The 27,482-nt window shown below is 56.2% G+C and overlaps 9 protein-coding genes across 9 annotated transcripts; 4 read left to right on the top strand and 5 right to left on the bottom strand.

Moving 5' to 3' along the window:
- Positions 1–82: 82 nt before the first annotated feature.
- Positions 83–2,459, bottom strand: TRAVEDRAFT_162853 (FAD/NAD-P-binding domain-containing protein). The gene is made up of 10 exons (XM_008037281.1): positions 2,205–2,459; positions 1,895–2,153; positions 1,639–1,844; positions 1,476–1,586; positions 1,368–1,415; positions 1,243–1,315; positions 914–1,184; positions 666–862; positions 412–614; positions 83–350 (listed from the first exon to the last, which is right to left on the bottom strand). The coding sequence occupies exons 1-10, from the start codon at positions 2,396–2,398 to the stop codon at positions 176–178; spliced, it is 1,737 nt and encodes a 578-aa protein (XP_008035472.1). The 5' UTR covers positions 2,399–2,459; the 3' UTR covers positions 83–175.
- An 889-nt stretch (positions 2,460–3,348) lies between these two features.
- TRAVEDRAFT_69874 (uncharacterized protein) lies at positions 3,349–4,594 on the bottom strand (the record flags this gene model as incomplete). Its single annotated transcript, XM_008037280.1, has 4 exons — positions 4,518–4,594; positions 4,160–4,458; positions 3,917–4,098; positions 3,349–3,866 (listed from the first exon to the last, which is right to left on the bottom strand). Exons 3-4 carry the CDS (start codon positions 4,056–4,058, stop codon positions 3,349–3,351), a joined length of 660 nt encoding a protein of 219 aa, XP_008035471.1. The 5' UTR covers positions 4,059–4,098; positions 4,160–4,458; positions 4,518–4,594.
- Positions 4,595–5,553: 959 nt separating this feature from the next.
- TRAVEDRAFT_44362 (uncharacterized protein) lies at positions 5,554–5,821 on the bottom strand (the record flags this gene model as incomplete). Its single annotated transcript, XM_008036825.1, has 2 exons — positions 5,554–5,681; positions 5,746–5,821. 2 exons carry the CDS (start codon positions 5,819–5,821, stop codon positions 5,554–5,556), a joined length of 204 nt encoding a protein of 67 aa, XP_008035016.1.
- Positions 5,822–6,556: 735 nt separating this feature from the next.
- TRAVEDRAFT_44361 (uncharacterized protein) lies at positions 6,557–7,246 on the bottom strand (the record flags this gene model as incomplete). The annotated part of the gene is made up of 2 exons (XM_008036824.1): positions 6,557–7,059; positions 7,117–7,246. The coding sequence occupies 2 exons, from the start codon at positions 7,244–7,246 to the stop codon at positions 6,557–6,559; spliced, it is 633 nt and encodes a 210-aa protein (XP_008035015.1).
- A 1,038-nt stretch (positions 7,247–8,284) lies between these two features.
- TRAVEDRAFT_56827 (uncharacterized protein) lies at positions 8,285–9,308 on the top strand. Its single transcript, XM_008036980.1, has 4 exons — positions 8,285–8,366; positions 8,418–8,764; positions 8,820–9,147; positions 9,206–9,308. The coding sequence occupies exons 2-4, from the start codon at positions 8,510–8,512 to the stop codon at positions 9,238–9,240; spliced, it is 618 nt and encodes a 205-aa protein (XP_008035171.1). The 5' UTR covers positions 8,285–8,366; positions 8,418–8,509; the 3' UTR covers positions 9,241–9,308.
- Positions 9,309–9,870: 562 nt separating this feature from the next.
- Positions 9,871–11,904, top strand: TRAVEDRAFT_69872 (uncharacterized protein; the record flags this gene model as incomplete). The annotated part of the gene is made up of 18 exons (XM_008037279.1): positions 9,871–9,968; positions 10,043–10,060; positions 10,116–10,155; positions 10,236–10,249; positions 10,307–10,347; positions 10,397–10,442; positions 10,508–10,517; positions 10,577–10,594; positions 10,656–10,707; positions 10,784–10,818; positions 10,879–10,903; positions 10,962–10,973; positions 11,027–11,042; positions 11,102–11,144; positions 11,197–11,303; positions 11,362–11,449; positions 11,507–11,701; positions 11,750–11,904. 18 exons carry the CDS (start codon positions 9,871–9,873, stop codon positions 11,852–11,854), a joined length of 963 nt encoding a protein of 320 aa, XP_008035470.1. The 3' UTR covers positions 11,855–11,904.
- Positions 11,905–12,235: 331 nt separating this feature from the next.
- On the bottom strand, positions 12,236–13,815 carry TRAVEDRAFT_117935 (uncharacterized protein; the record flags this gene model as incomplete). Its single annotated transcript, XM_008037278.1, has 6 exons — positions 12,236–12,454; positions 12,510–12,707; positions 12,765–13,003; positions 13,055–13,210; positions 13,262–13,375; positions 13,428–13,815. The coding sequence occupies 6 exons, from the start codon at positions 13,813–13,815 to the stop codon at positions 12,236–12,238; spliced, it is 1,314 nt and encodes a 437-aa protein (XP_008035469.1).
- Positions 13,816–16,397: 2,582 nt separating this feature from the next.
- Positions 16,398–19,408, top strand: TRAVEDRAFT_44357 (coatomer beta' subunit; the record flags this gene model as incomplete). The annotated part of the gene is made up of 9 exons (XM_008036823.1): positions 16,398–16,415; positions 16,475–16,858; positions 16,917–17,402; positions 17,452–17,970; positions 18,022–18,188; positions 18,236–18,343; positions 18,393–18,601; positions 18,649–18,930; positions 18,993–19,408. 9 exons carry the CDS (start codon positions 16,398–16,400, stop codon positions 19,406–19,408), a joined length of 2,589 nt encoding a protein of 862 aa, XP_008035014.1.
- Positions 19,409–20,436: 1,028 nt separating this feature from the next.
- Positions 20,437–27,214, top strand: TRAVEDRAFT_27115 (chitin synthase). Its single transcript, XM_008036612.1, has 12 exons — positions 20,437–20,830; positions 20,884–23,898; positions 23,953–24,275; positions 24,326–24,680; positions 24,742–24,961; positions 25,014–25,136; positions 25,187–25,660; positions 25,714–25,803; positions 25,856–25,920; positions 25,977–26,143; positions 26,196–26,853; positions 26,911–27,214. The coding sequence occupies exons 1-12, from the start codon at positions 20,469–20,471 to the stop codon at positions 27,011–27,013; spliced, it is 5,955 nt and encodes a 1,984-aa protein (XP_008034803.1). The 5' UTR covers positions 20,437–20,468; the 3' UTR covers positions 27,014–27,214.
- Positions 27,215–27,482: the final 268 nt, after the last annotated feature.

Genomic DNA, 27,482 nt, shown 5'->3' with positions numbered 1-27,482 from the left:
ACACGTGGCGTGCCTGTGGTCAACGTTCGGCACTCGGCCAGAATCCGGAGGCGAGACTTCAAACACAGCGCACAAACTCCATGGCGTGTGACCTATACATACAACCCAAATGACATCCAATCGACGTGCATAGCAAGAGCACGTCCGCAACGCTCGTCAGGCCACGGTTATCCCATCAAGCCTGTTGCTGCTGGGCGTCCCTAGTGGAGCGCTTGGCGTCGCGCTCCTCCTTGAGGTGTGCAATCTCCTTGAGATCGATGACCTTGAAAGGCCACGTGAGTCCGTTTCCTCCACTACGCATCACCGCCAAACCCATGTCCTCGAGAAGGTCATCGACGTGCTGGGGCCACCTGTGCGAGTGGTTTCGGTTGGGCAGCTGTTAGAAGACCTCAATGGCGGGGGAACACGCACGTCCAGAATGCAAGATATCCCGTATGGCTCGAGTTGAGGGCGGTCGGCACTTCGGGGTACCGCGTCCGAAGCCACGCTGCAGCGCGGTCGGTTTCTGCGAGGGCGGCCTCGGGCGTCTCAGGAAGACGCATCTCGTCTCCGAGGAAGTACGACGAGATCCAGTGGGAGGCGACCTCCAGCGTGTACCCGTTGTTTGGGGAGACCTACGACACACTGATGAGCCACACCCCATATTGAAAGAAATGAAGACTGACGCAAGCACCGTTCACTGCGAAGTCTCGGCGAGCGATGTTCCTCGACGGCACGATGCCTCGGTATATCGACGACGACCACTTCTTGGCGTCGGGATGGAGGGGAGGGGGGTTGTACAAAGACGTGTAATCCCAGTGGTGGTCAGAGCTCGTCTCTGCTGCTGGATGTGGATTCAGGCCTAGCTCCTCGGCAGCGTTCGCTATGGTTTCATCAGGTGAGCTTGTCTATAACCCCAATCAAATGCACTGACCTTCGAAGAGCGAGGACCAGGATGATTGATATCCGGTGGCAAGAACGACCGCACTGGCACGAATCGACCTCCCGCTGTCGAGAGTGACCGACTGCCCGTCTTCGCTGAAGCCGACCGCATGCGCGGGGGTTATGACGTCGATCTTGCCAGCGACCGCAAGGCCATGGAATCCATTTTCGCGAGGGATGCCTTCATCGTTGATGCGAACATGCCAGAACGGGCTTACGGTGTTACGCAGAGGGGAGTCGGTGGGTATGTTCGCGGCTTTAAACTTAAACCTCGGGTGAGCTGCTTTGCGCCGTCGACAATTTAAGAGATCCGACACTTACGGAGCTGTCCACTAAACCATTCCACATGAAGTCCACCGTCTTCTGCCCCACCCGCGTCGTATGAAGGAACCGCCTGCTTATTCCATGAATCACCTCCGACTTCATTCTCGTGTTCATGAACGTACTCGAGGCTGGTGCGTAGATGTATATGAGGCGAAAACAAAGATAGTAGCCTGAAATTCGACGCCATTCAGATGCTAAACGGTTCAGCAGTTGCAAATTAAGAATCTTACCGGCTCTTCCGGATGAAGTCGGGCAGAGGTTTAGGGCCTGCGGTGAAGGCATCGAGATCAGGGCATATCATAGTCACTGCCCGACCCTCATTGGCCAGATACGCAGCTATGCTGGTGAGGCTTTAGTGAGGTAGGTTTCGCGGGCCGAACAATATAAACATACTCTTGCGCGGACTTTCCGCCTCCTATGACCACGACAGAGGAGCCCAAAGACTTGGAAGTCTCGCTTGGGTCACAAGGAGGCACGCTTGCGATTAGATCCTGTAGCTTTGGCCCGAAGTCCACGCTGTGGAAAACGAGACCCTTGAATCCTGCCGCTCGCGCCGCATCGGGGCTCAACTTCATCGGGAGCTTGGGAGAATCGCATCCCTGTAGATGTTGAGTAGATAGTATTTGGCAAGAGATAATCATCCTCCTACCCCTGTGCAGACTACTAGGCGACTGAAGGGCCTGGTCTCCTGCTTTCCAGTCTGTACGTCGCGTACGTCTAGAAGCCAACCTTCTCCGTTCGAGCCGCGGCGTATGTTGCTGATATCGAGCCCAAACTCTACGCGATCCGAAAGGTACTTGTCGGTGAATCGCACCATGTACTGAGCCATATCATCGCCCGACAAGCGACCGTCGGCAGAAGATGGTGGGGGCATCTCCAGGGGAGACAGGCGATACTCTCCATGGACGCTATGGGACAATCGTAAGAAGAAGAAGCGATATAGACCTAAAGTCTCGTACTTGTTCAGGTGAAGTCCAGGATAGACGCGGTTCGTTGCCCAGATGCCGCCAACACGAAGGTCTCGCGTCAGGATCTTGACGTTCGTGTAGCCATCGTGGATGAGTGTATAGGCCGTGATCAGGCCTGCAACACCAGAGCCAAGGATCGCGACGGAGTCTGAGCGGGGGGCATTGGTACCCTGTGAGGCTGACATCGTGCAACTAGTAGCGGCGGCGGGGTCGGGTCGAACGACAGCACTGGCACTGGTGGCTCAGAGACGTTTAACGGGGGTTGGTGGATGAGGGGCGAGCATAAGGGCCGTACTATTCGAACGCAACTGTACGCACTCGCAGCTTCCTTGATGGACGTGCACGCCGGCCGGTGGGCGCATCGAAATGTCACTTCAAGAAGAGAAGCTACTATCCCCGCGCTCACTCGGAACTACGGTCACTTCGGCGCTTATTACCTGGGAACTGTTTTCAGGTACCGCCGTGTTCGACCGGTGCCTTTCTGGGAGGGTCAGAGCATGCTATGGGGATATCATTAGATGCCGCGACTATCGAGTACCATGCGGCCCTCTTCGGTACCTTGCAAACCTCGATCGAAGAAGATGGTAGAGCCTGCGGAATCTTATGGGCAGTACTTACCCGGCGTCCGAGTCAAACTCTAACTTTGCGGGCAAACTCCGCCAGAAGCTGCGGCACCGACATGCCAGAACTAGGTTCGCTCACTTGGGCGTGCCACCCATGAGGGAGGCCCGAGTTGTATGTCATCGTTCTGTGGTCCGGACCTGATTTCTCCTTATCATTTGGCCCAGCTCATGTGGTGCTGCGTTAAAATACTATTTTTAGTGTGTACTCGACAGCGTGGAAGGGGGCACATAAGAGATACGGCTGTCCGACATCGCCGAGGAGCGTGTTCACGATGGTCTTGCAAAGTTTGAGTAATTATCTGTAAGCTAGCATAGATGGATTTTTAACTTGAATGGAAACACGCAGCATTTCTCGACTCCTCTACGCCGCATATCTGTTGCAGGGATGACACCGTCAAAGTAAATAACGTATCACACAGTACATGCATCCACGTCTAAGCTGCCAGCATACATCGGAAATCCGGGTCAGTGACCGGCACTTCCATCTTGCACGCCGTCGAAAGGCTCTACTTCTAAAGGCTGAGCTTAGTCCATAGCGTGCAGTAACAAGCGTCAAAGGAAAGCCAGCTCAACGGCGGCATACACACCTGTTGTTCACCGTACGCCTCATACACCTTCCTCCAATCCTTGCATGTCAGAGTTCGCCAGGCCTGGACAGCATGTGCGCCTCCTATATCGACGACTGGTTCCAGCACCGTGTCCCGTCGACACAGCACCATTTGCCGAATATAGTTCAGGCAATGCAGAGCGACCGTGGAAGGCGGGTCAAGTTCCGCTGCAGGCGGTTGTCGCGAGACGTATTCACGGCGCATGATGTCGAGACAGCGAAGTTGGTGGAAAACAGAGAGCATGAATGGCTGGCGGTCCGGGCCGACGTGGACGATCCCGTCGTCGAAGGGTGTGAGCGCGGCCCATTCTGCGTCGGTTTCGGTGGTGTTAATTTGGTAGTGAACGGTCGGCTCGAAGTACATGGACACATCCGGGAGCGTTCCGACATCCCAGACAGGGGAAGCACCCGGATACGTAGTCACTACATATCTGGTAAGTTATGCCATGGGGATGGAGTAGACGACCACTCACCGATTTCTGGTCGACTTAAGTCATACTTGGAACGTTTCCAGAGCCCAGGGAAGGAGAAGATATACGAGAACAGGATGAAGGCGCATAGAGCCGTAGCTGTTACAGCGACGGAGGGCATTCTGCGTGAGGGCTCAGGCTTCATGACGGACGGCGAAGAAGCGTGAGGTGGCGTAGTAGAGGCACTGGACGTAGAAAGCCCCAGCAGTTAGCAGAGGCAAGTCTAAATCATCTCTCAGCGCTCACCTGCAGTGCTCGGACTAGAAATCCATAAATAAGGGGAAGCGAAACCGAAAACTCATCTGCGGGTACCGGGCCATTCAGGCATGTTTGAGTTAAGGTTGACCGCGGTCCAATCTGAGAGAGAGCCAGAAGCAGCGGACGGAGAAGGATTCGTCAAATCTTCTCCAAGCGAGATACTGCGCTCTTCCAACAGATCTTCCGACAGATATCCGCACGTCTGGCAATCGTCCGAGTGAGTCGTCCCGAGTCAACCGTGGCGCGGGCAGTGCGCTGGTAGTAGCTCTCTCCACTTCTTGGGACCCCTGACACTACCGCAGTTAGTTGGGTGGCGTATCGCCGTATAGGAACCGAAATGTTTGACCTGCTGCGGCTGTCCACCGATGGGTTCGCACCCCAGTATTTGCAACAGAAGCGCGCCGTGGATGATACAGGCCGCCGCATTCGCACTCACGCGGCGTCGAAGTAACCCATGCTAGCCGGGTTCTGCCCGAATTCTGGCTTGTGACGAGAAGCCGGTATCAAGCTCAAGGACGGCCTGACGCTACGTTCATAGCTTTGAGTTCCGCCGCGGATAGATGAAGGCGCCTTCAGATTTCAAAATCTGTTGGAAGCAGTAAATGTAGTTGCCCATCTGAATTTGCGTACGAGCCGTTATCTCAGCTGGCAAACTGAAGATCCACCTTCTTGTCCTGCATGTGACCGTGATTGAAGTCAGTAAGAGGTCAACATCTGATAGAACTTCCGCACCAGGTCACGCTGTCCGACTCCAGGCGAAGGTGTACGGTGGTCCGGGCAAGGAGTCTTGCAAGCAGCGGGTCGGACGGCTCGAATTTGCCACGCATGGTGCGAGATTTCGAATCGGGAGAGACAGAGAGAGATAACGATTTCGGCAGTCGAGGTCACGTTATTGTAGTAGCCGTTACGACTCCGAGACAGCGAAGAAGGCACGTACTTATCACCATGTGCGGTGAACGCAATCTGCAACGCTACTTACTGACTGGCTATAGAGAGAGGTACCGGAGAGGCACGACGCACAAACTTCCGTCAAACTCCGACCAAAACTGCGCCAGAAATGCGCTGGGTCCACGCAGTACTGGCATGCTTCAACTTGAAGCGAGTTCAAGTTCATTAGCATCTCTTAAACAACTTGCTCTAGTATGCGCATCTAGGCGAAGTATGGCTTTGTCACTAAACTTGGTCCGATCTGCAGCCTTCCGGTTATAGATTCAGCTAGGCCCCGCTCCGTGCCACTCGCTACAGGACGCCCTACTAGTACTAGTATCTGTATCACAAAACTATCTTCGCTTGAAGTGCGGGTCGTCAGAGGCAGCGATACTATAGCGGCATTCAGGACCTCTCGCAAAGTACTTTGTAGGCAAACTTGAATAACGCACCGCTTAAAAGTTAGCTCCTGTGCAACGCCTCATGGGCACACCAGCGCCAGGAACGGCGCCGTCCACGCCCTCCTCCGCATTGACAGGTATGTCCAATTCAACGTCGCTGCACTGCCTGGGGGTCACAATTCCTGAGGGGTATTTCTGTCAGTATCGTGGAGAGCCTCTACTATTCTGGCCGCGGAAGTGACGTACGGTTGGAGTTGACCGGGATGGCGGTCGCGGACCAAGCGAGGAGCACCGAGAAGAGCAGAGCGAGTTCAAATTTCATGTTGTAGTGGTGTGCTGTTCTTGAAGATGCGGGGGAGAGAATTTCACCGCGGGGAGCAGTGTCCTCGAGTCGCAAAAAATGCAGCTCTTATGCCAGTCGCTCAGACAAGCATGCGCATCTGCCGGGAACATTGGGCGAAGTGAACCTCCCGACACGGCCAGAATTCCCCATGACATCTGCTCAAGCAGGGCCATAGAAGATGCGATCATGGAGCCCATGACTTGAGGTTCCGAGTCAGAATTCGGGTCGTGCTATAGAAGCTGATGTCATGTTGTCCATATTATCTTCTATCCTTCCGGGGCTGGCACCGCCGCGCATGATGCATGATGCCCGCGCCGCAGAGTCACGAATTCACAATCCGCCCGGGGTATACTAGTACTTATGAGGGCCCTTGATACACGCGGCCTCGGCGGACTGGAACGCAATGTCCATGTTCATGATAAACTTCGAGGGTCGGCGCCACAATAACCGAACAGGTTCCATCCTCGTTGCTTGCGAATTCACGCTGGGGATGCCAACCGATCACCACAGGAAAATGGCGCATAACACCATATCGAGATGAAATATAGCGATACAATTGACATGGAAGACTTCGTCCCAGGTCAAATGATCCTTCCGTGCCGGGAACAGCCTACGGTAGGCGCATCTCCCAGTCGTCTGCCTGGCAAGTCTCCTGACAAGATGTCATCCTGTGCGAGAACTGGTGAGCGTGATATACAGGTTTGGTCAATGAGATTACATACATGGAGCCGTCGCGTTGGTGACCTTTGGGGAAACGACGGGCGGGTGAGAATGCGACCAGTTGTCCCAATTACTCGCCATCGCATCGTACACTTGCCTCCAGTCTTGGCAGACATGCGTAGAAGCGTCCTGCTTCACATCGTACTCGCCCTCCAGGACGTCGTAAGGCTCCAACGTGAGGTCGGGGTTGCAGAGGATGAGTTGGCGAAGGTAGTTGAGGCAATGGCCGAAGTGCGCGAACGTCTGGTCACGGTAATCGCCGGCAAGTGCGAAGCGCATGAGACGAAGGCAATGGAGCTGATGAAACATCGAGACGGCGAAGGCTCTCCCCTCGGGGCCAAGGCGCATGTAGCCGAAACCTTTCGGCGTATTCGCCGCCCATTCCTCTCGTGCATCTAAGCCAGCGATCGGGTAATGCGCCGGGTTCTCGACGACCAGCAGGACTGGGGGCGTAGGCGGAAGCGGCCACAGCTCGGGAAAATCGTCGCCGACGTATGCTGATTTGAGCTGGGTGTGAGACAGCGTGAGCGGTATATCGATGTTGTGCGACGTACTGTACTCTCGCTCGGCATGGTTGTGCAACTTGGAGTCGCCTGGGACCGTCAGGAAGGTGACCATCACATTCACCGCGGTCAGCATGACGAGCGTGCAGAGAGCGAGGACGTAGAGGGTGTAGGCACGCATAATTTGGAGTAGTAGGACGGCGACAGAATGTGCTATGAGGAGAGTAAGACTGGGGGTGGGAGGGGGAGACCCACAAGAGTCTGAAGTCCCTCCTTGGGCCGGTCACGGCTACGAGTTCAATGGGATATTCTGCACACAATGGTCAGATAATCACATCACCCCCAATCCAGCTACGCGCTCCCGCTGTGGCCAGTAACTCGGATTCGGAACGATTTGAGCACATAAGTAATCTCACAGAAATTCCTGTCGTCATCCGCTGAATCGAGAATGATCAATGATCCGAGAGAGCTGTACGATCTTTCTGACGGACAGGCCGATGGAATGATACACTCACGCCATGCAAGGTCTTCTCAGAGGAACCACACGCGGTGGCCGCCAGATTCGGAACATGCACATCGAATAACGGACCTGCGTGGCAGAGTTTATCAATATCAGGATAACACGGTGTATACGTGAAGTTGCACAAACGGAATATGTCACCTGTGACTGTGCTTCTGCCACGGAGGAATTGCGCATTCAAAAGAACAGCTAGCAAGTAAAGGAGACAAAGACACTTGCAGTATGGGCGCATCACCGTCGGAACGGCGGAAGTGCGGTAAGGGGTGACATGGGTCCTGACCGTCCGGTTTCGTGTCAAGACGCCGGAGGCCCAGAATACGGTTCAAACCTTAATGTACACACCTGTACACCTTTGTACACGCTTCCCGAGGCCACCGAGCATCACTGTGTCAACTCTCGTCTCGGAAGTAATGTACATCCGCAGCTGTGTCCGCGTGGATACACGCCTCGATGCATGATGGTTAGTTCTTCTCGGATTCTCTCGACAAAGTAACTGATGTCAGCATGTGGGTTCCAGCAGCGCTCACTGCGGAGCAAGCACCGACGCATATTGAGAGCCCGAGTAGAACCCTATCACCCCGTCCCAGCCTATTCTCTGCGATTGACTCACTGTGTCCTTCGTAACCCGCGCGTCCACGCAGCAGTGAAATCACCGTCTCTCTATCTACCATGGTCTCAGATGCACTGTACACCCCCCTCCTTGCGCATCCCGATGCCCTGGCACACGATGACCACGATGACGAGCACTCATGCAAAGGAGCTGCCCACGGTGACGGTACCGGTACGCCCATTGATCAACCCGCTAATTCCCTATGCTTACAATATGCGACAGTCGCCTGGGGCAGGAGGATCGTGTCTGAACGACTTCTGTGCGCTTCGGTCTTGGTGGCCTGCGCTCTCTCCGTCCTATCCTCGGTTGTCACCATGACCCTGGTAGCCTTCGGAAACACCTCCGATGCTGGTGTTGAATATCTGGAGTACGCGAGCACGTACATCGGACTGGACTCGGTGTTCCGCAACCCAGCAGCTACTCCACTGCGCCCTCTCCGCGACTTCCCTGTTGTAGTCGGCATCGTCGACCAACTGCGGCCTACGATGTCATACCCAGACACACCATCGTGGGAATCGACCTTCGGTGCTGTATACACAGCGGATCGTGGTGTTCGGATGTCCCCGACCGTTCGTACTAGTTCCCCGCTAATGTACGCAACACGCTCACACATTCTCAGTACAGGCGGCCACGGTGGTCCAGTTCTGGGCTGGCGATTACGGCATGGAGCGTTGCTCCCTGGAGTTCACTCTACCTGCTTCTGCAGGGGGGGAGACTGTCTTCATCCAGGCATGGCACGTTGACGCACCCCAGAGACTCTCACCTGAGAGCCTCGCCTGGGACAGCCGCCCAAAGAAGAGCGGGCTCCTGCTCTCGCAAGAATTGAAAGCAAACAGTACAGTCCGATCTGAGGAGTTCTACTGTCGCTCCGGGTCATTTCAGGCTTTCGAGCTCGGGTGCATGGGGGACGGATGCCTGGTTGACTTCCGTCAAAACCCGAAGATGGAAGCAGGTACGCCGACCTCGCACAGATGTCCCACCGCCATCTGACACATCCTGGACCTTCTCAGGCGGTGTGTGGTTGATCCAGCGCTCTTCTATGTGAACGCGCAGGTGTTCGACTGATATGCAGTATTTGTATTCAATTGGGCATTTACATCGTTAAATTGATCCTGCATCCATGTACTTCGGCCTCAAAGGCCTATGGGGGGATCGCGCGAAAATACGAATGATGCAGCCTATACGTCAGCCTGACACATGCTGTTTGACAGCCACCCCTTTCCTGTGCGGCTCACGTCTATTTCGAACTACTTCTGTCACTCATCAGGATGGCACAGGTGATCATCATACTTATTGCGGCAACAAAGTTACCTCCAAGTTCCGACCTGCACGCATGATTACCTGGCGGAATCGCCCCTCTTCCGGTAACCCATCATCACAAGCGGATGCCATATGTCAGAGAACCTGATGGCGAGTTGTGGCGTCTGGTAAGTTATTCCGAATCACTACCAACTCTCCGAGCGTGAGGCCCCGCAGTGTCTTCTGACGACAATATTTGGGTATGTCGACAGCGTCCGGACCGAGCACTGCTTTCACACTGGGCATATATTTGAGGATCGATGCCATGCCCCTACGACAACCGCCGTTCGAGGTCCTTCTAGCCAACCGCTTCGGATCCTTCCTCTGACTTTGCATCTGGAAGATCAAGCCCAACTTCCTGGGGAGAAGACCGAGGATGTCATTTGACCCAAGCGACCCCATTCCTGGGACGCGTGTGGAGTATATTGCCGTAGTTGCCTCCATGGGCCTATACGGGATCACCTGCATGCAGACGTGAGTACGGAGCCTTGATCAGTATACTGGTGTCACGTATGCTGTTCGTAGCCGACTAACGTTTTCCTTACCAGATTCATGTATTATGCCAAGTGCGTTGGGTATACTATTTTTGAGCGGCTGTGTCGCTGACCACGATCATACTAGCCAACGCAAAGGCGGAGACCGCTGGCCAATCCATATACTGGTAAGAAAATTCTGGTATTTATGATATGTCATACGCGTGACTCATCCACTTCTGTAATCCTTTCAACGGCATGCATGTAGGTTGCTTTCTTGTGGTAAGACATGTACTAGTGCGCGTTCCGCATTCCACGTTTCACACTACCACAATCCAGGGCCATGGACACCACACATCAAATCATTACGAACCGGGGCTGTAAGTGCACCATCCTTCTGGCCGTTCTCACTGACTAATATGGACCTAGTCTGGGTCCTCATCTCGCGCGTGCATGACCCATTCATTCTATCTAAGTAGGCACCATTTATCACATCGCACGACTCCAGCATCCATTGACAACTTATTGGCATCCCTCTAGAGAGTATCTCGTGAGTTCTTCCAAATATCCTCCGCTCTCACGCAGCGAATGTTAACATTTGCCTCGCAGTGGGCTGGACTGTTCACGGTTAGAAAAATCTGGCTCTTTCCGGGCCCTCCTCACGCTTCTAACATCGACGCACTCATAGAGCCTTGTCACGCTTCCCACTCAACTGTTTTTCGTCATGCGGATCTGGCGAAGTGCGTCGGTCTAGCCCATAGATTCGAGATACCACCCCGCGATCTCCGCCTAACCTTCACATCTGTTTCACTACAGTCAGCAAGAAGAACTGGTTTGTACCGTTGATATTCGTACGTGGTCCGCCTTCACACTGCATTGATATGGGACGTTGATAACGTCGTAATACGCAGGTCCCCTGCAGTCTCTTCCAATTCGGTAGGTTCTGCCGTGCAGCTAGTGCCATTCCCCCGTACTGCTGCTAATCATAATGCAGGTGGATATATCGGTGCGTACTAGGGTTCATATAGCGCGACCACAAAGCTCAAGACCGTGGAATAGCTTTCTTAGTTCTCTGGTGATGCTTCCTTCGTCACTGCTATTTACTCAGTCTGTACTAATCTCTCCCCGCAACAGTTTGAATGGCGGGCCGACCGCGGAGATCATCTACGTCATCCGAGTATGCCATTTTCTCCCTGTGCGTTCAAAGAGCTCATGAGATGGTCTGGTAGAAATTACCCATGGCGTTTTGGGGTGTCGGCGCCGCCGAGGACGTCCTGATCTCCATGTGCTTGGTTTACCTCCTCTGGCACAACCGTGATCGCGGAGGGTTCAGGAGGTATGCTTGAGGAAACCAGACGTAGAAAGACGCACTGACTGAAGAGTTCGCATCGTAGTACCGAGAGGTTGATTTACCGCCTCACCGTCTTCGCCATCAACACTGGTATGTGGACCTCGATGTGCGCGCTATTCGTAATCATCACGGTGCGTCCGAGCGCCGATTGTGTTCTCAAAGCCTGGGTATTGAAGATCTTCCCGTAGATGGCTGCATATCCTCAGATACAGACCTATGTGGCACTCTACCTGGTTGTCTGCCCCTTGTACTGCAACACGCTCCTTGCGAACCTGAACGGTCGAAGCTACATACGCGGGGACGACTTCACCGAACCCATCAGCCTCCTGGGCCCTAGTCAAGGCCGTATTGCGTTTACGTCTTTCCCCTCCACAGGACCCCCAGTATGTTTCTCTTCGCCCGTCGTAGCAGCCGTATTGACCTTTGAACAGATTTCCCAGGAAACTACAATGACGCTCCGGGACCTGCCGGTCCCCTCCCACTCGAACAACTCAAGCCTCAAGCTAGAGAAGGTGATGAAGCACGACGAAGTTTAGCTAGCCACTCAGCACTGTCTCCTCCATCTATGCCAGTTCCAGTTCTCGTCATATTCCCCGTCCTCGTCCCCTTCCCCGTTCTCATTTTACCGATATACATATTTATGACATCCGTTATGTACCAGAGGTTTCATGAGTCGCAAGGAACTCATAGACTACCTGACGCCCCTCTCTTTTGCTTGTCATGTGTCGGAACGCGCACCAGTTGCCATTACTCATGCAACCTTGGCACGCTAGGTATACACACAAAGAGTTTACGAGTGATACAACCTGGCATATATAAAATGTGCTACAACTCGCAGACAACAAACTACATACGGACGGACACATGACGCAGGGGTACAATACAGAAAGAGCAACGGCATGGTTCGTGCCGCCAACTCACCGACGCGACAACAGCGCAGCGACGAACAGCATCCCTCCCAGGGCGCCAAGCGTCGCGACGACGGCCCAGTGCGTGTACGCTTCGAAGGGGTGCTTGACGTCCATTCGGCTGGTCACCGTCGCTCCGCGGAACGAGTAGAAGGTGATGCCAGTCATGAACGCAGCAATTGCCCAGGCAAGGAACACCAGAGGCAGCGACATGATCACGCGACTCCGCTGCAATTACTGGTCAGTTTGTGGGTTGCACGGCCGCATGGCGAGAATGGCATACCGAGAGATGTGTCAACCCCTCACTCCCGATGTAGACGACACTCCTATCGATGTCGGTCTTGTATCGGAAAAGCGCGAGGACAGACGACACCATGCTGGACGCGGAGAAGAGGATGGCGAGGAATCCGGTGAGACGCGCCACATCGTCGAGCGAGGGGAGCGAGAGGAAAGTGACGGATGCGCTCATGATGACGGCGGCCTGTCGCAAACATATCCTGTCAAATCAATATCCTACTAGGAAAACTAGTACACTCACCACTAGGCAAGCGCTTGCGGTGAGCATGAGCATTGGCCCAGCCGTGTGCAGCCCGCTCTCCTCATCAAAGTTGTGGTGGCGCGTGCGCGTCATGAAGATATAGGGGATGCCCAGGCACAAGCAGCCGATGAAGAAGTCGAGGAACGCGCGGCGGAATGGGATGCGAGTCTCAGCGGTACCCTTGATGGCGTCGCGCGGAAGAGGCTTGTCCGGACGGTAGTAGATTTGCCGCCATTGCGCTGCACACTACTATCAGGAAGCGTCTCAAAGGACTGGAAAGCCTCACTCACCAACTCGGAGCAGAACGCGAGAAACGATGCGCGTCTGCACTACGGCCGTGTTCGGGGTGGCATTGGAATCGAATGACCGCAGGAGGCTCATCAGCTCCTGGCACTCTTGAGGAGCGAAGGGCGGCGGAGCGGGTCTAGCCGAAGGGAGCAGGCAGTCTGACAAGCAGGTGAGTAGGTAAAGCGCGCTGTTGGTTCATCCCAACGTACCGGTGTAAGACCACTTCAACGCATCCATTGCCTCGGTGTGAGTCTCGGCTGGGAGCGGAGAGTGCGCCGGATGCCCCTCCATGAAACCCCAGTACCTGTACTCCAGATCGAACTCTGCAAACGCACCGTCAACCTCAGATCGTGTTCACGCACAGTATGCACTCACTGTCGTCCTCGGAGAATCGCTCCAGCACCAAGCCTTCTCCGGTGACCATCGGCGGCGGCTGCAACGTGATGATGCGCAGCTTGTGGTTCACCCAGCTCTTCACCGGGACGACCTCGTGCCGCATAACGCCGACGTCCTTGAGCCAGAGCTCCCAGCCTTGCGGCGGGGGCATGGTCAGCTCCGTAGGAAGCTTCTTCTCGAGGTATTCGGTGACGACTTGCAGCTTCTTCGAGTTGCGCAGATCGATGTCGGTCGTGACGCGCTTCTCCGCGTGGTGGTAGTAGTACGAGCTGTCCGGAAGGACGTATTCTGTCCAGCCCAAGGTGCGAATAGTGTTCGCCGTAGTGAGCTCGCCCGTGACAGGACCTGAAGTGAACGGAATGGCCATTGCATCGTTAGTCTTCGCGCGGCTTGCAGACTTCCCGCCGACGTGTGCAAGGAGGGGCATCCGTTCGCTGATGAGCTGTGAGCTATGCTGGATGGTGACTGAAAAGCAGCAACTTACTCCATATCCTGTTGCGCGCTCTCGGCAAGGGATGCGCCATCGCGCTCGCCGAGGCTGTATGCCGAGGGTGCTGGCTGGCGACTTGACCTGCTTCGCGTGAGTGAGTGATATAGCTCACTTCTAGGAGAATACGTACTGCGCGATGATGACATCCTGCATAGGAGGCAGAGGGAACGAGATCGGAGAGGGAGAGTCCTGTATCTGCTGCGCGACATGCAATATGGGCTGAGGCTCAGTGACCGGCCTGTAAGAATAACAACGTGAGCGGAATCGTGGGGCATACGTGTGAAAGATACATACTCGGGCATGTTGACACTTTCAATAGGCGACAAGCTCTTCTTAGCAGACTCTGGAGGATCGGCGAACGGATCCTCGGCCGGGTCTACGAAGCTGTGCCGAAGTTCAGTAAGGGTGATCACGATACGACACTGCGAACTGACCGGACGATTGAGCTACGACCGCGCCTTTCTCCTATGGTTGTGTTCGGGACGACATTGCCGTAGGAAGAAGCCAGCGAAGACTTGCTCTCGCGAGTGGAAGCCTTTCCGGATTGCAGGCCAGATTGTTGCGACAGTTCTACGGCGTGTTGGGGGACCTCCGAGAGACTCGAGGAGGACCGCTTGCGTCCCAACGCTGGTTCGTCGCTCCAAGCGAACGTCGAATCGTCACTAGGGATCTGGACATGAGACGTAGTCTGGTAGCGTGCGGGTTCATCGACCGGGAACGGTTGGAGAACTGATGGAGCGGCCACTGCGGGCTCGGGTGCTCGCGGCTCCTCGACTTCGGGCTCTGCTACGGTCGGAGCGATGGGGTCGCCATATGAGAAGTAGTCGGACCGGTGATCCTCCATGATCGCTGGACGAACGGGTTCCGCGGGAGGGGTGAGGGGGACCACGGGAGTGGGCTCGGGGAGAGGTGCAGAGGCGGCTTCAGTGGGAACGTCTGCAGTAGCAAGCACAGGGCTCTCCACTGCTGCAGGTGGCTGAGTGACGGGAAGTATGGGGTCGGAGAAGCCGAATGGCTGCGGTTCAGGAGCTGAAGCCGGAGCTGCATGGGGGAGCTCAGAGGCAAGCTGCTCGGGCGACCGAGTGATCTGCTCTGCAGTGGTCTCTTCTTGAGGCGCAGAAACAACGATCGGCGCTGCTTCTGCTTGTGGTACTGGCGCTGACACCGGCGTAGGTTCGAGGACAGGGTCTGCCTCTACCGCAGGCTCCGACGCTGCAGTCGAGTTATGGAGGGGGGAAGGGCCTAAATGAACTTGGTTGGAAGGAGACTCTTCCGCTGTCTCCACAACTGGACTCGGAGCGACATGGGTCTCCGAAGCAGTCGGCGCCTGCGCCGGGTCTACCTTCAGGGAGTTCTTGGACGAAGAGCGCGACAACGTCGGGAGCTTCGAGCCGAACGCAAGTCCTGTCGAAGCGCGGCGCATAGCGCTTGTCATGCGATTCCGCATCGTCGACCTTGCCGGGGAAGGCGAAGACGGCCGCGACGAGGATGAAGTGGTGTCAGATCTCTTGGGAGGGGTGGCCATAGTGGGCAAAGATAAAGCAGTAGATCAGCGGGAAGGGAGGGAAGGGGTGGAGACTGTGCTCCTCGATACAGAGGACAACGTCGTAGGCGGCGGGGGTATATATTGCCCTGGCGGACGCAAGCCAGGCGGTTGTCTCGAGGCCGAGCGCAGGCGGGCAGACTTCCGGGACCACGCCATGAGATATAGATGCGATGTGCCTGCAGAGATTGGGTCGGCTAGGGAGTGCTGAACACACGTGTCCGTCGAGGCGCACAGATCAAGGGTAGATAGAAGGGCCGTACCACACGATGTAGACCTTTACTTACCTCCTCAGATTGGCCATGAGCTCATTTACCCCCCTCCTCCGTGTCCATATGAACGCTAACGTTAGTGAGAGCGGAGACCGTTGGGTGGAAGGTCAATATGTTGTGCTTGAAGGGAGTTGCGCTCCGCTCCTCCAACGATATCAGACTTCCACGCCAGTGTCTCACGGAAATGAACTGCGCGCCCGTCTCTTCACAGGGGACTCGCCTTGGAAGGTACGAGCTGAGGGGATGACCGTACAGCATCCGACTAGAAGGTGGCCTGCCTCACGCAGGATCAGGTCAATGAAAGCCACGTCTGCCGCGTGCACCCAGATATGCCGTCGGAGACTGGCAGCTAGACTCGATGAGGTCACGACCCAGTGTTTCATGTTCGGACAGTGTGCAATGTGACGAAGGAACGACGAAGAGAGTGTGCATTGTCCGAGCCCATCGTGGTGAGAGAGAGAGAGAGAGAGATTGGAGTGCAATCAACGCCCAAGTCCATGTACAGGGCAGCTGAGAGCCGCCCGTAAACGTTACACCGCTTCGTCCACGTCTACCAGCTCCCTGCTACTGCGCCCGTGTCCTCCACTTCATTCTGTTCTTCTACTCGCGCTGCTCAACGCTTCGCGCGGCCTTGAAGTGCAATCATGTTGCTGGATATCAACGTGAGTAACATTGCCGCATATATGGCATAGCCGACGCGATCCTGAAACGCTGCTACTAGCGGAAACTCTTCACTCGTTCAGACCGCGTCAAGGGTATCGACTTCCACCCCACTGAGCCCTGGATCCTTACCGGTCTCTACAACGGCACGGCCAACATCTACAATCATGACACCGGCGCACTGATCAAGACGTTCGAGGTCGCGGAGGTCCCCGTGCGCTGCGTCCGCTTCATCCCCCGCAAGAACTGGTTCGTCGCGGGCTCCGATGACTTCCAGCTTCGCGTCTTCAACTACAACACGCACGAAAAGGTCGCGGCTTTTGAGGCTCACCCAGACTATATCAGATGTCTCACAGTCCATCCCACGGCAAGCATCGTCTTGACGGGCAGTGACGACATGACAATCAGGGCATGGGATTGGGACAAGCAGTGGAGATGCATCCAGGTGCGCCTATACTGATTCGACATACATGTCCTTAGGCTATAACCAAATTCCGATACAGACATACGAAGGTCACACCCATTACATCATGAATATCGCGGTCAACCCCAAGGATCCCAACACCTTCGCCTCGTCATGTCTGGACCGTACTGTCAAGATGTGGTCACTCGGTTCTGCCTCGCCAAACTTCACTATGGAGGCGCACGACAAGGGCGTCAACTACGTCGAGTTCTATCCCGGTGCGGACAGGCCATACCTCGTTACTGCGAGCGACGACAAGACCGTCAAGATCTGGGACTACCTGAGCAAGAGCTGCGTCCAGACCTTGGAGGGCCACTCGAACAATGTGCTCTTTGCGGCGTTCCACCCCAACCTCCCTCTCATTATCAGTGGTGGGGAGGATGGCACCGTGAAGTTGTGGAACAGCGGGACATATCGTCTTGAGAACACCCTCAGCTATGCGTTGGAACGTGCATGGTGCGTCGCACTCCGCAAGGCATCCAACGAAGTCGCGGTAGGGTACGATGAGGGTCTTGTGGTCGTCAAGGTCAGTAACAGGCGTGTGTCTCTCGCATATATGCTCATTGGTTCCGCAGCTCGGACGCGACGAGCCAACATATAGCATGGACACCTCTGGCAAGCTTGTGTACACGCGCAACAACGAGGTCCTCTCTGCCAACCTTCAGACCGTCCAGGAGGACACGCTTGCGGACGGCAACCGGATACCGCTCTCAATCAAGGAGCTTGGTACGACCGAAGTCTTCGCGACGTCGCTGATGCACTCGCCCAACGGCCGGTTTATCACCGTTGTCGGAGACGGCGAGTACATCGTCTACACAGCGCTTGCATGGCGTAACAAGGCGTTCGGTAACGGCAGCTCATTCGCGTGGGCGGGAGACTCGAACACGTACGCTGTCCTGGAGGGCAAGATGAAGATTCGGGTATACAAGAACTTCCGCGAGCGCACTGGCACTGGCATGAAGGGTGCTGGGTCGTGGGCTGTTGACGGTGTTCACGGCGGCACGCTCCTTGCCGCGCGGGGCGCTGGCTTTGTTGTGTTCTGGGACTGGGAGACCGGAGAAATCGTCCGTCGCATTGAAGTGGATGCCAAGAATGTAAGTCGAGTGATAACCGCGATGCGTTCAACCACCTAAATATGCGGGTAGGTCTACTGGTCGGGCACAGGTAACCTTGTTGCGATTGCGTCCGAGGACTCGTTCTATGTACTCCGGTTCGACCGGGACGCGTACAACGCGAAGCTCGAGCAGGGTGCGGACCTCGGCGACGAGGGTGTGGAAGAGGCCTTCGACCTTGTAGCGGAGATTTCTGACAGGTGCGCTAAATGGTATAACTCGTAGGCTTCATCTTACCCTCGTTCAGCGTCAAGACGGCAAAGTGGATAGGCGACTGCTTCATCTACACCACCGCAGCGAACCGCCTGAACTACTTCGTCGGGAGCGAGTCTTACACGATCACGCCCTTCGACACGTGGGTTGGCCTGTAGTCTATCCTCGCGACCTGTCTAACCTGTCTCCAGGTCTCTATTCCTGCTCGGATATCTGCCCGCACACAACCGTGTCTACCTCGTCGACAAGGATGTAAATGTGTTCAGCTACTCGCTCTCTCTGAACGTGGTGGAATACCAGACCGCGGTGCTTCGAGGGGACATGGAGGGCGCGGCCGAGATTCTGCCTTCAATACCAAAAGAACACCGCAACAAAATTGCAACCTTCTTGGAGAGCAGAGGTACGAACCCCGCACAGCGTATACGCGATGTACCTAACGAGTTACAGGCCTCAAGGAGCTTGCATTGGAGGTCACGACAGACCCGGACCAGAAGTTCGAGCTCTCCCTACAATTAGACGACCTCGATGCGGCCGTCGAGATTGCACGCACCGTCCCCGAGATCGAGGCCGAGTCGAAGTGGAAGGCGATCGGCGACCGGGCACTCGCCGTGTGGCGGTTCGATCTCGCCCGCGAGAGCTTCGAGAAGGCAGGCGACGTAAGTGCGTTGATGCTGCTGCTGCTCGCTATCGGGGACCGGGAAGGCTTGGCGAAGCTCGCAACTCTCGCAGGTACGCACCCACACACGTGGCATCATCGTGGCGTAGTGCTCACAAGCGCGCGTCATGCACAGAGGAGAAGGGGCAGAACAACCTCGCGTTCGCCACCCTGCTCCAGCTGGGCGACCCCAAGCCGTGTGTTGATCTGCTGATCAAGACGCACCGCGCGCCAGAGGCCGCCATGTTCGCGCGCACGTACGCACCTGCGCAGGTGCCGGAGGCGGTGAAGGCATGGCAGGGCGACCTGCAGGCGAAGAAGCGGGCGAAGGTGGCGGCGGCCATAGCCGACCCATCTGTGAACCCGGAGCTGTTTGAGGAGGGCTGGGAGGAGGCACTGCAGCGCGAGGCCGGTGCGCCGGCGCCTCAAGCAACGCTCACGAACGGCGACGCAGACTCAGGTGGGCTGTTATCATCTTCGCTCGTCAAAACACCCGCCCATGACATAACTTCCTCAGGATCAGAGGATGAGGAGGACGAGGAGGAGTCGTAGATACCATCATATCCTTTATTTCTCACGTCCTGCCCGTCACCAACCCGCAGTGAGTTATTCCAGTACATAAATGACGGTTTTCGAACACAAGCCCGCTGCATCTGCCGTCCACACGTCACAGAGAAGCACTGCGCCGCTGCAGTTAATGTTGTCTGACCTTTGTGGTTGCAACAGGATAGATGTGGATATTATAGAACCTACACCTCCTGATCTATAGGGCAGGAGCGGGACGTGAGCGACTCCGTCCCACCAGCACTGTCGGTAGGAGGCTGCCGGTGCTACCATGCGTATCAGCGAGTCGCCTGGGCGGAGAAGACCCCGGACTTGTGGTCGTATGGGAGGATAGTGTGTGACTCCGTCGACGTATGGTAGGTGCCGGCAGCGCGGACTATGATGACCACAGTGCCTCCGTTTCTCACCTCCAAGAGGCCCGGCGCATTGCATTGAAGTCATGGCCGAGTATATCTGGGTTGCGCACCGGGTCTAGATATGTTGTGAGTGGATGAGAAGCTCAAAGGTCCCCCCTCGTGCTCCTCGATGGTCTGGGGTCAATAACGTGAAATAATTGTGACTGTTGGCTGTGTCAATCCACCCCCTAGAGCTCTAAGTCTAGCTGTTTCAAGTTTAAACCACCCCTGGAGGTCGAGTGAGGTCCACCTCCTGTCGAAGCAACCTTGTATGCAGGCTGCCAGGCTTGTAATCACAGCTTCACTGACATCAGTGATCCGGCGTTGTTAACGGTGCCTATCCGGAGCTCCGGCGATGTAACGGAGTTGGATTCACTTCCTAATGAACGGAATTCCCCGCGTTGTAATCTTAGCAACGCGGGCATTACACACGCTTGATCCCAGAATAAACCGCTGGCCGGAGCTCGTTGATACGCGGCCGGAGGCTGGGCTGAGCCCGTTGCATGCTGTCGCCGTTACGCACGTCACGGTCGCGGTCGGGCATAGAAGGCCTCTCCGCTTCGTTTCTCACCACCTTCCGTCGTCTGCTCACTGTCTCGGCTGGCGTCCTCGCCCTCTACCCTTCTCTTACCCCCAGGCCACCCTTGTAGGTCATGGCCTCAGCACTTGCCTCGCAGGCGGTCAGCTCTGGCGACCTCAGGGATCTCACAGCCCCCTCGGCCGCGGCAACCGTTCACCCTTCCGATGACACCATTCTCTCTGTTCTCCAAGCTCGCTTTCGTGCAGACCTACCCTACACCCGCATCGGTGCCGCCAACCTCGTCGTCGTTAATCCATACAAGACACTCGCTAATGTAAACGACGTGACCGCGAAGGAGTACGAGGAGAGGTCCTACAAGGACACGAGTTTCCCTCTGCCGGGCACCGCCCAGCTGCCACCACATCTATTCGATCTTGCCGCTAGGGTGTATCTCCTCATGAGGAGACGAATGGAGTCGCAGTCCGTCATCTTCAGGTGAGTTCAGTTTGAAACATTCCGCATGACGCCCTAATAAATGTGCATCGCAGAGGTGTTACCGCCGCGGGGAAGAGTGCCAGCTCGCAACTACTCGTCAACCAGATTCTCCGACTTTCTTCCCACTCGAAGAAGGAAGCTCGGCTGGCCGAACAGATCAAGTCGCTCTCAACATTACTCGATTCCTTCGGGAACGCGAAGACGCTCGTTAACCCAAACGCCTCCCGCCACAGTCGTTACCTCGAACTCCATTTCAACGAGCGTGGCCGTATCCAAGCGGCGAAGGTGTTGACGTTCGGCCTGGACAAGTCGCGGCTCTCACGCCTCTCCTACGAAGAACGCACCTACCACGTTTTCTACCAGTTCCTCGCCGGCGCTACCCCGGAGGAACGCGACCGGTATGCCCTTGAGGATGTCTCGGACTACGCACTGCTGGCGTCATCTGGCTGCTACCGCCTCCCCGCGGGCCCATTCAGTGACGACGGCATCGCCATGGACGAGTTGCGGGCGGCGATGAAGATCCTGGGATTCAAGCCTAAGCATGTTTCTGCTATTCTTGGTCTCCTCGTTGCCATCCTCGCTCTTGGGAATCTCCAGTTCGGCGAAGCAGATGCTCGTGACGTCTCCGCCTACGTCTCGAACACGCCCATGCTGGACCAAGTATCTCGCATGCTCGGCGTACCGGCGGATGAGCTCAGCGAGGTTCTCACGAACAAGACGAGTTACGTGCGCAAGGAGCTGTACACTGTCATGATGAACGCGCAGCAGAGCGCCGCCCAGCGTGATCAGCTCGCGAAGGATCTCTACGCCATCCTCTTTGCGTACGTGACCGAGACCGCGAACCACAAGATTGCACCCAGCTCGCAGGACCCCCCTCCCTCGACCCAGATCGTGCTGTTCGACCAGCCTGGATTCCAGACAAAGGGTCTCCCGACTAACGCCTCGGTCTACTTCGGTGGCCCAGCACCCCTTCTCGGCGCGCAAAATCAGGCAGGCTTCGAGGAGTTTTGCATCAATTTCTCGGACGAGCTCCTCCACTCCTACATTCTGCGCAACACGTTTGAGGACTCCGTCGGCTACAACAGTCAACTCACCGGAGATGGCGTCGCCCTCCCGGTTGTTGCTACTATGGACAATGCTGGTTGCGTGGAGCTCCTTCGCGGTGCTCAGCTCAGCGAGCGCGCTCACAGGAAACCGGGCGGAGTTCTCGGCATCTTCAACAAGGCGTCCTCGTCCTACAGGTCAGGGAAGAGCACCGAGAAGAAGGAAGAGGAGACTCTGCAGGAGTTGGTATCGAAGTTCGGGGTGCACGCCTCGTTCATCGCCCCCGGTAGCGCAGAGTGTCCGGACAAGATGACGTTCGGAATCAACCACTACGCCGGGAGCTGCAGCTACGACGCCCGCGGTTTCATCGAGAAAGACACTGACATCCTCGACTGCGCCTTCGTGACCCTCCTCCGCAACTCCTCCGACCCCTTCATCGCGAAGCTCATGGCAGGCCCCAGTCTTGCGACTGAACGTCACTCCAAGGACGAGAGCATCATCGTCCAAGCTCAAGTCTCTTCACGACCTCTCCGCGCCCCCACCCCCATCATCGCGCGCGACGGCTCCACCGTCGCTCCCGGCGAAGAGCACTCCCGCCTTGACCCTTCCAAGGTTTACCCCATCACCACGCAGCTCAACTACACCCTCTCCGAGATCATGTGGAATCTCGATCGTACAAGGCAATGGTCAGTGTCTTGCATCCGACCGAACGACTCGGGGACCTCGAACTCGTTCGACAAGCGACGCGTCAAGGCCCAGATCCGCGCTCTCCTCCTACCAGACCTCATCTCCAGGCGAAAGAACGACTTCATCGTCGACTTCGAGCAAGCCCCATTTTGCGACCGCTACGTTCCTACGATCCGAGGTTCCGAAGCGGAGCGGATCAGGCAGTGCGCATCCGCCAACGGGTGGAAAGAGGGCGAGGACTACGTCGTCGGGCATCGCATGATCTGGCTGACGTACGCAGCATGGAAAGTCGTCGAGGATGTTCTTCGTGCCCAGGAGAAGGACCAGAAGCGTGGTGTGGACGGCGTGGACGACGAGAGCGTGCTGCCTGACGATGCGACCGAGTACACTCACCAGGAAGGCTCGCTCGCGCCTGTCGCTGGCGCGTACTACGGCGGCGGCGAGAGTGAAGACAACCTACTGCTGACACGAACGGGTACCAACGGCACCCACTATCACGACCCTAACGCCAACGCCAGCTACCCTAGCATGCCGGTGACTCCTACGAACCCGAATACCCCTGGATACGAGGCTGACGGCTGGGGCTCGGAGTGGGACAAGAAGAGCGGCGCTCCCCGAGATATGGCGTCGAAAGAGGCCGACATCGTTGCGAAAGCGCCGAACACGGTCGAGGAGGTCCCTACCAGCCGGTCGCGTCGAAACTGGCTCTTCGTGGTCTGGGCGACAACCTGGTGGATACCTGCCATCGCTCTCAGCAAGATCGGTCGTATGAAGCGCCCCGACATCCAACTCGCGTGGCGCGAGAAGGTGACCATCTTCTGGCTGATCTTCCTGTTCAACGGTATCGTCGTCTTCTACATCGTCGAGTTCGGTCGCCTCCTCTGCCCTAACTTCGACAAGGCATGGGCTCTCAACGAGGTCAATCAGCACACTGGCGACGACGACTTCTGGGTGACAATCCAGGGTACCGTCTACGACGTGTCGAACTTCATCCACGGTCAGCACTCGGACGTCGCCAACTTGAACAGCAACGGCGCCGACACGCTGGACATCGTCGCCGGCCAGGATCTCACTGGGTACTTCCCCATTCCTCCTTCCCTCGGTTGCCCGGGTCTCGTCACCGACACGTCATTGGCCCTCACCGCCGCCAACTTCACCCCAGAGGCGCCGCAAGCGATGCACAAGTCCGGAACGGGCGGCTACTCGGGTTCGAAGCTCGCCAACCAGGACTGGTACACCGCGACGTTCTTGCCCAAGATCCGCCAGTTCAAGAAGGGACCTTTGGTATGGGATAGGAACGCGGTCAAGGCGGCGGCCACCGACCCAGACAACCAACGGTAAGTTGATTTGGCGGTACCACTAAAACGTGACTACTTAATCCGCCTTTGCAGGATGTGGGCGATCTACAACAACGCGGTCTACGATCTCTCGGACTACATCAACACTGTAGAGATCAACACCGCGTCGCAGTATTCCTTCCTGAACTCGGACATCGTGGACATCTTCAAGCAGCAGCCTGGTCAAGACATCACCAAACCGCTCAACAACGTGCTCGCGGGTCTGGATAGCACTACGCGGGACCAGAATATGCAGTGCATCAACAACATGTTCTACTACGGCGAGCCCGATTTCCGCAAGGACGCCCGTTGTCAGGTGCAGAACGTTCTCCTGCTGGTGTTCTCTATCATCCTCTTGACTTCGATCGGTGTCAAATGTAAGTCTTTATGACTGATCGCGGGCGCGCTGTCTGACGGTGCTGTACAGTCTTGGCTGCTCTGCAACTGTCGCCCAAACGCAACCCTGAGATGCTCGACAAGTTCGTTCTGTGCCAGGTCCCTTGTTACACTGAGGGTGAAGAGTCGCTCCGCCGTACGGTCGACTCCTTGGCGGCGTTGAACTACGACGACAAGCGCAAGCTGATCTTCATCATCTGCGACGGCAACATCATCGGTACTGGCAACGACCGCACGACACCTCGTATTGTCCTCGATATCCTGGGTGTCGACCCGAAGCTTGACCCGGAGCCGGTTCTGTACAAGGCCATCGGTGAGGGATCGAAGCAGCTGAACTACGGCAAGGTCTACTCTGGTCTCTACGAGTTCGAAGGTCATGTCGTCCCGTAAGTCCTCTCGCTGTGCTCGTGAGGGTGTTTCTGGACGAATTGCTTATGGGTATTTCAGGTACATCGTCGTCGTCAAGGTCGGCAAGCCTACGGAGCGCACCAAGCCGGGCAACAGGGGCAAGCGTGACAGTCAAATTCTCGTCATGCAGTACCTCAACCGTGTGCACTTCGACGCTCCCATGGCACCTCTCGAGCTGGAGATCTATCACCAGATGCGCAACGTCATTGGTATCGATCCTGCCTTCTACGAGTACATCTTCACAGTCGATGCCGATACAGTGAGCGCTCCCTCGCATCCCCCCGAGAACGTACCACTGATAGAGTTCAAAGACTGTCACCCCCGACGCCCTCAACCGACTTGTTGCAAGCGCATGTGACGATTCAAGTATCATCGGTATCTGTGGTGAGACCAAGCTCGATAACGAGGAGGGCTCGTGGTGGACCATGATCCAGGTAAGTTTATCGTATGACGTGCCAACGAACCACGACTCATAGTTCTCAAGGTATACGAGTACTACATCTCGCACCATTTGTCAAAGGCGTTCGAGAGTTTGTTCGGCTCAGTGACGTGTTTGCCCGGTTGTTTCTCGATGTACCGCATCCGGACAGCGGACAAGGGACGCCCCATCATCATCTCGAACCGCGTTATCGAGGAGTACGCGGAGCCAATCGTCGACACCCTGCACAAGAAGAATCTGTTCTCGCTCGGTGAAGATCGTTACCTCACCACGCTCCTGCTCAAGCACTTCCCCACGTTCCGGACGAAGTTTACTCCCGATGCGGTCGCGCACACCATCGCACCCGAGTCTTGGCGTGTCCTGTTCTCGCAGCGTCGTCGGTGGATCAACTCGACGGTGCACAACCTGTGCGAGCTGGTGTTCCTCCCTGAGCTCTTCGGCTTCTGCTGCTTCTCCATGCGCTTCTTCGTGTTCATCGATCTGCTGGGCACCCTCATTCTCCCGTCGACTGTCGTCTACGTACGTCGAAAATCGTTCAGTACTTCGATGCGTCGCTAACAACCGGCCTGTAGCTCGTCTACCTCATCGTCGTCGTGGCCACCGGTAACGCACCATTGCCGCTCATTTCCATCATCATGTTGGCTGTGGTATATGGTCTTCAGGTGAGGACAATCGCCGTACAGCTTGTTTCAGGGTTCTCACGCATCACTCTAGGCTCTCATCTTCATCTTGAAGCGTGAGTTCATGTTGATCGGATGGATGGTGGTCTACATCCTCTCGTACGTTTTTATCTCATATCTACGAGTGCAAAAACGTCTGATCCGCGTTACTCCAGGTATCCGGTGTACAGTTTTTTCCTGCCCATCTACGCGTTCTGGTGCATGGACGACTTCAGTTGGGGTAACACTCGTCTGGTCATTGGCGAGGGTGGCAACAAGAAGGTCATCATGAACGACGACGAGAAGTATGACGACAGCATGATTCCTCTCAAGAAGTTCAGCGGTATGTACTCCTTGCTATATCTACCATTGACTTGTCGCTGACTTTGCGCTAGAATACGAGGCGGAGGCATGGGAGACAGGTTCCCGCCACTCCGACGAGACTGGCTACGGTAGCAAGTCACCTTCGCAAGGGCGCTCGCGTGGACCGCATTCGCGTGGGCCATCGCCTCGCCCGAGCTACCACCAGTCTCAAGCCGGCGGCGACTACTACCGGGACACGAACATGACCAACCCTCAAGGTTCCACGTACCACCAGAACAACTCGCAGAGTAATCTGTCACACTACGGCGGCGCACCACCCCAGTCCCAATACGGCCTGCCTCAACTGCCCTTCATGGGTGGTTTCGGCGGTTCCGGTTCCGTGCACGGCTCAGACTACGGCGGGCAGATGCCCGTGGCTCACCCGATGGCGTACCAGGGCACAGGGAGCATGTACGGGATGATGCCGAATGCACCGCGGAACACGGTCATGACCAACATGAACATGTTCGGAGGCGGAGGAGACGTGCATGGATCGCAAGGCGGGTTCGCGCCACCGATGGCGCCGGGCCTCATGGGACAGCAGCGGCCAATGTCGACGTTCTCGCTCGCGACGACTGTCAACCCATTCGCAAGCGGACCAAGTCTGAACCCCGAGCCGACCGATGAGGAGCTCGTCACGGCGCTGAGGGCGTATCTCAGCACTCAAGATCTTATGACCGTCACGAAAAAGTGAGCCACCGTGTTTCATGATTGCGAGGCGGTTAATAACTGACTGCGATCCTGCAGGACTGTGCGCGAAGCGATGCAAGCGCGATTCCCGAAGGCAGACTTGTCGGGACGGAAGCAGTTCCTGAACGACTCGATCGACACCATTCTCTCTCAGTCATAGACAATCTCGGACTCGGACGCGCCGCCTGGTTGGCTGTACATGGTGCTCTCGGATCGCGGACTGCTCGCTCATTGACATTTTGGACTTTGTGGCTATCCCCCCTCTCTCGTTGCATCGAACGTTACGGCTACGGACTCGCACTCGCATCATCATCCATTTTAGCAGCATTGTAGTAGTCGTCGGACCTATCTAGTGATTTCATACTATTCGATGCCCATTGGGCAATGCTCTCGATCATGCCGAGCCTCGCATGATCTCTTGGGGTTGTGGCTGAGAGCGTCCGCGGCGAGCCAGGGCGACCCGCTCAAGGACATGTCCATGAAGCCCTCGAACGCCGGCTATATGCTGCAGTACGGCAACATTGCCTGTGCAACCCGCATCTGTTTCGGCTGGGTGCTTGCTGCGTAGGCGAGGCGCAGGCCCGTGTTTTCGAGGCCTGGGGTCACGGGAGTGCCAATCACGACCGCAA

This window comes from Trametes versicolor (assembly GCF_000271585.1).
Source record: "Trametes versicolor FP-101664 SS1 unplaced genomic scaffold TRAVEscaffold_3, whole genome shotgun sequence".
NCBI classification, from domain to species: Eukaryota; Fungi; Basidiomycota; class Agaricomycetes; order Polyporales; family Polyporaceae; genus Trametes; species Trametes versicolor.
The sequence above is the reverse complement of the archived record's forward strand: the minus strand, read 5'-3'. Positions and strand labels throughout refer to the sequence as shown.

Excerpts from the sequence above, each read along its gene's own strand:
- TRAVEDRAFT_162853 (XM_008037281.1), bottom strand. The coding sequence starts at position 2,398 with ATGTCAGCCTCACAGGGTACCAATGCCCCCCGCTCAGACTCCGTCGCG. Across the intron at positions 1,416-1,475 it reads GACTTCATCCGGAAGAGCCG|GCTACTATCTTTGTTTTCGC; the intron begins GTAAGATTCTTA and ends GTCGAATTTCAG. Across the intron at positions 615-665 it reads TCGCAGTGAACGGTGCTTGC|GTCTCCCCAAACAACGGGTA; the intron begins GTCAGTCTTCAT and ends AGTGTGTCGTAG.
- TRAVEDRAFT_56827 (XM_008036980.1), top strand. The coding sequence starts at position 8,510 with ATGACCCTGGTAGCCTTCGGAAACACCTCCGATGCTGGTGTTGAATAT. Across the intron at positions 8,765-8,819 it reads GTGTTCGGATGTCCCCGACC|GCGGCCACGGTGGTCCAGTT; the intron begins GTTCGTACTAGT and ends TTCTCAGTACAG. Across the intron at positions 9,148-9,205 it reads AAACCCGAAGATGGAAGCAG|GCGGTGTGTGGTTGATCCAG; the intron begins GTACGCCGACCT and ends GGACCTTCTCAG.
- TRAVEDRAFT_27115 (XM_008036612.1), top strand. The coding sequence starts at position 20,469 with ATGGCCTCAGCACTTGCCTCGCAGGCGGTCAGCTCTGGCGACCTCAGG. Across the intron at positions 23,899-23,952 it reads ACCGACCCAGACAACCAACG|GATGTGGGCGATCTACAACA; the intron begins GTAAGTTGATTT and ends CCGCCTTTGCAG. Across the intron at positions 24,681-24,741 it reads TTCGAAGGTCATGTCGTCCC|GTACATCGTCGTCGTCAAGG; the intron begins GTAAGTCCTCTC and ends TGGGTATTTCAG.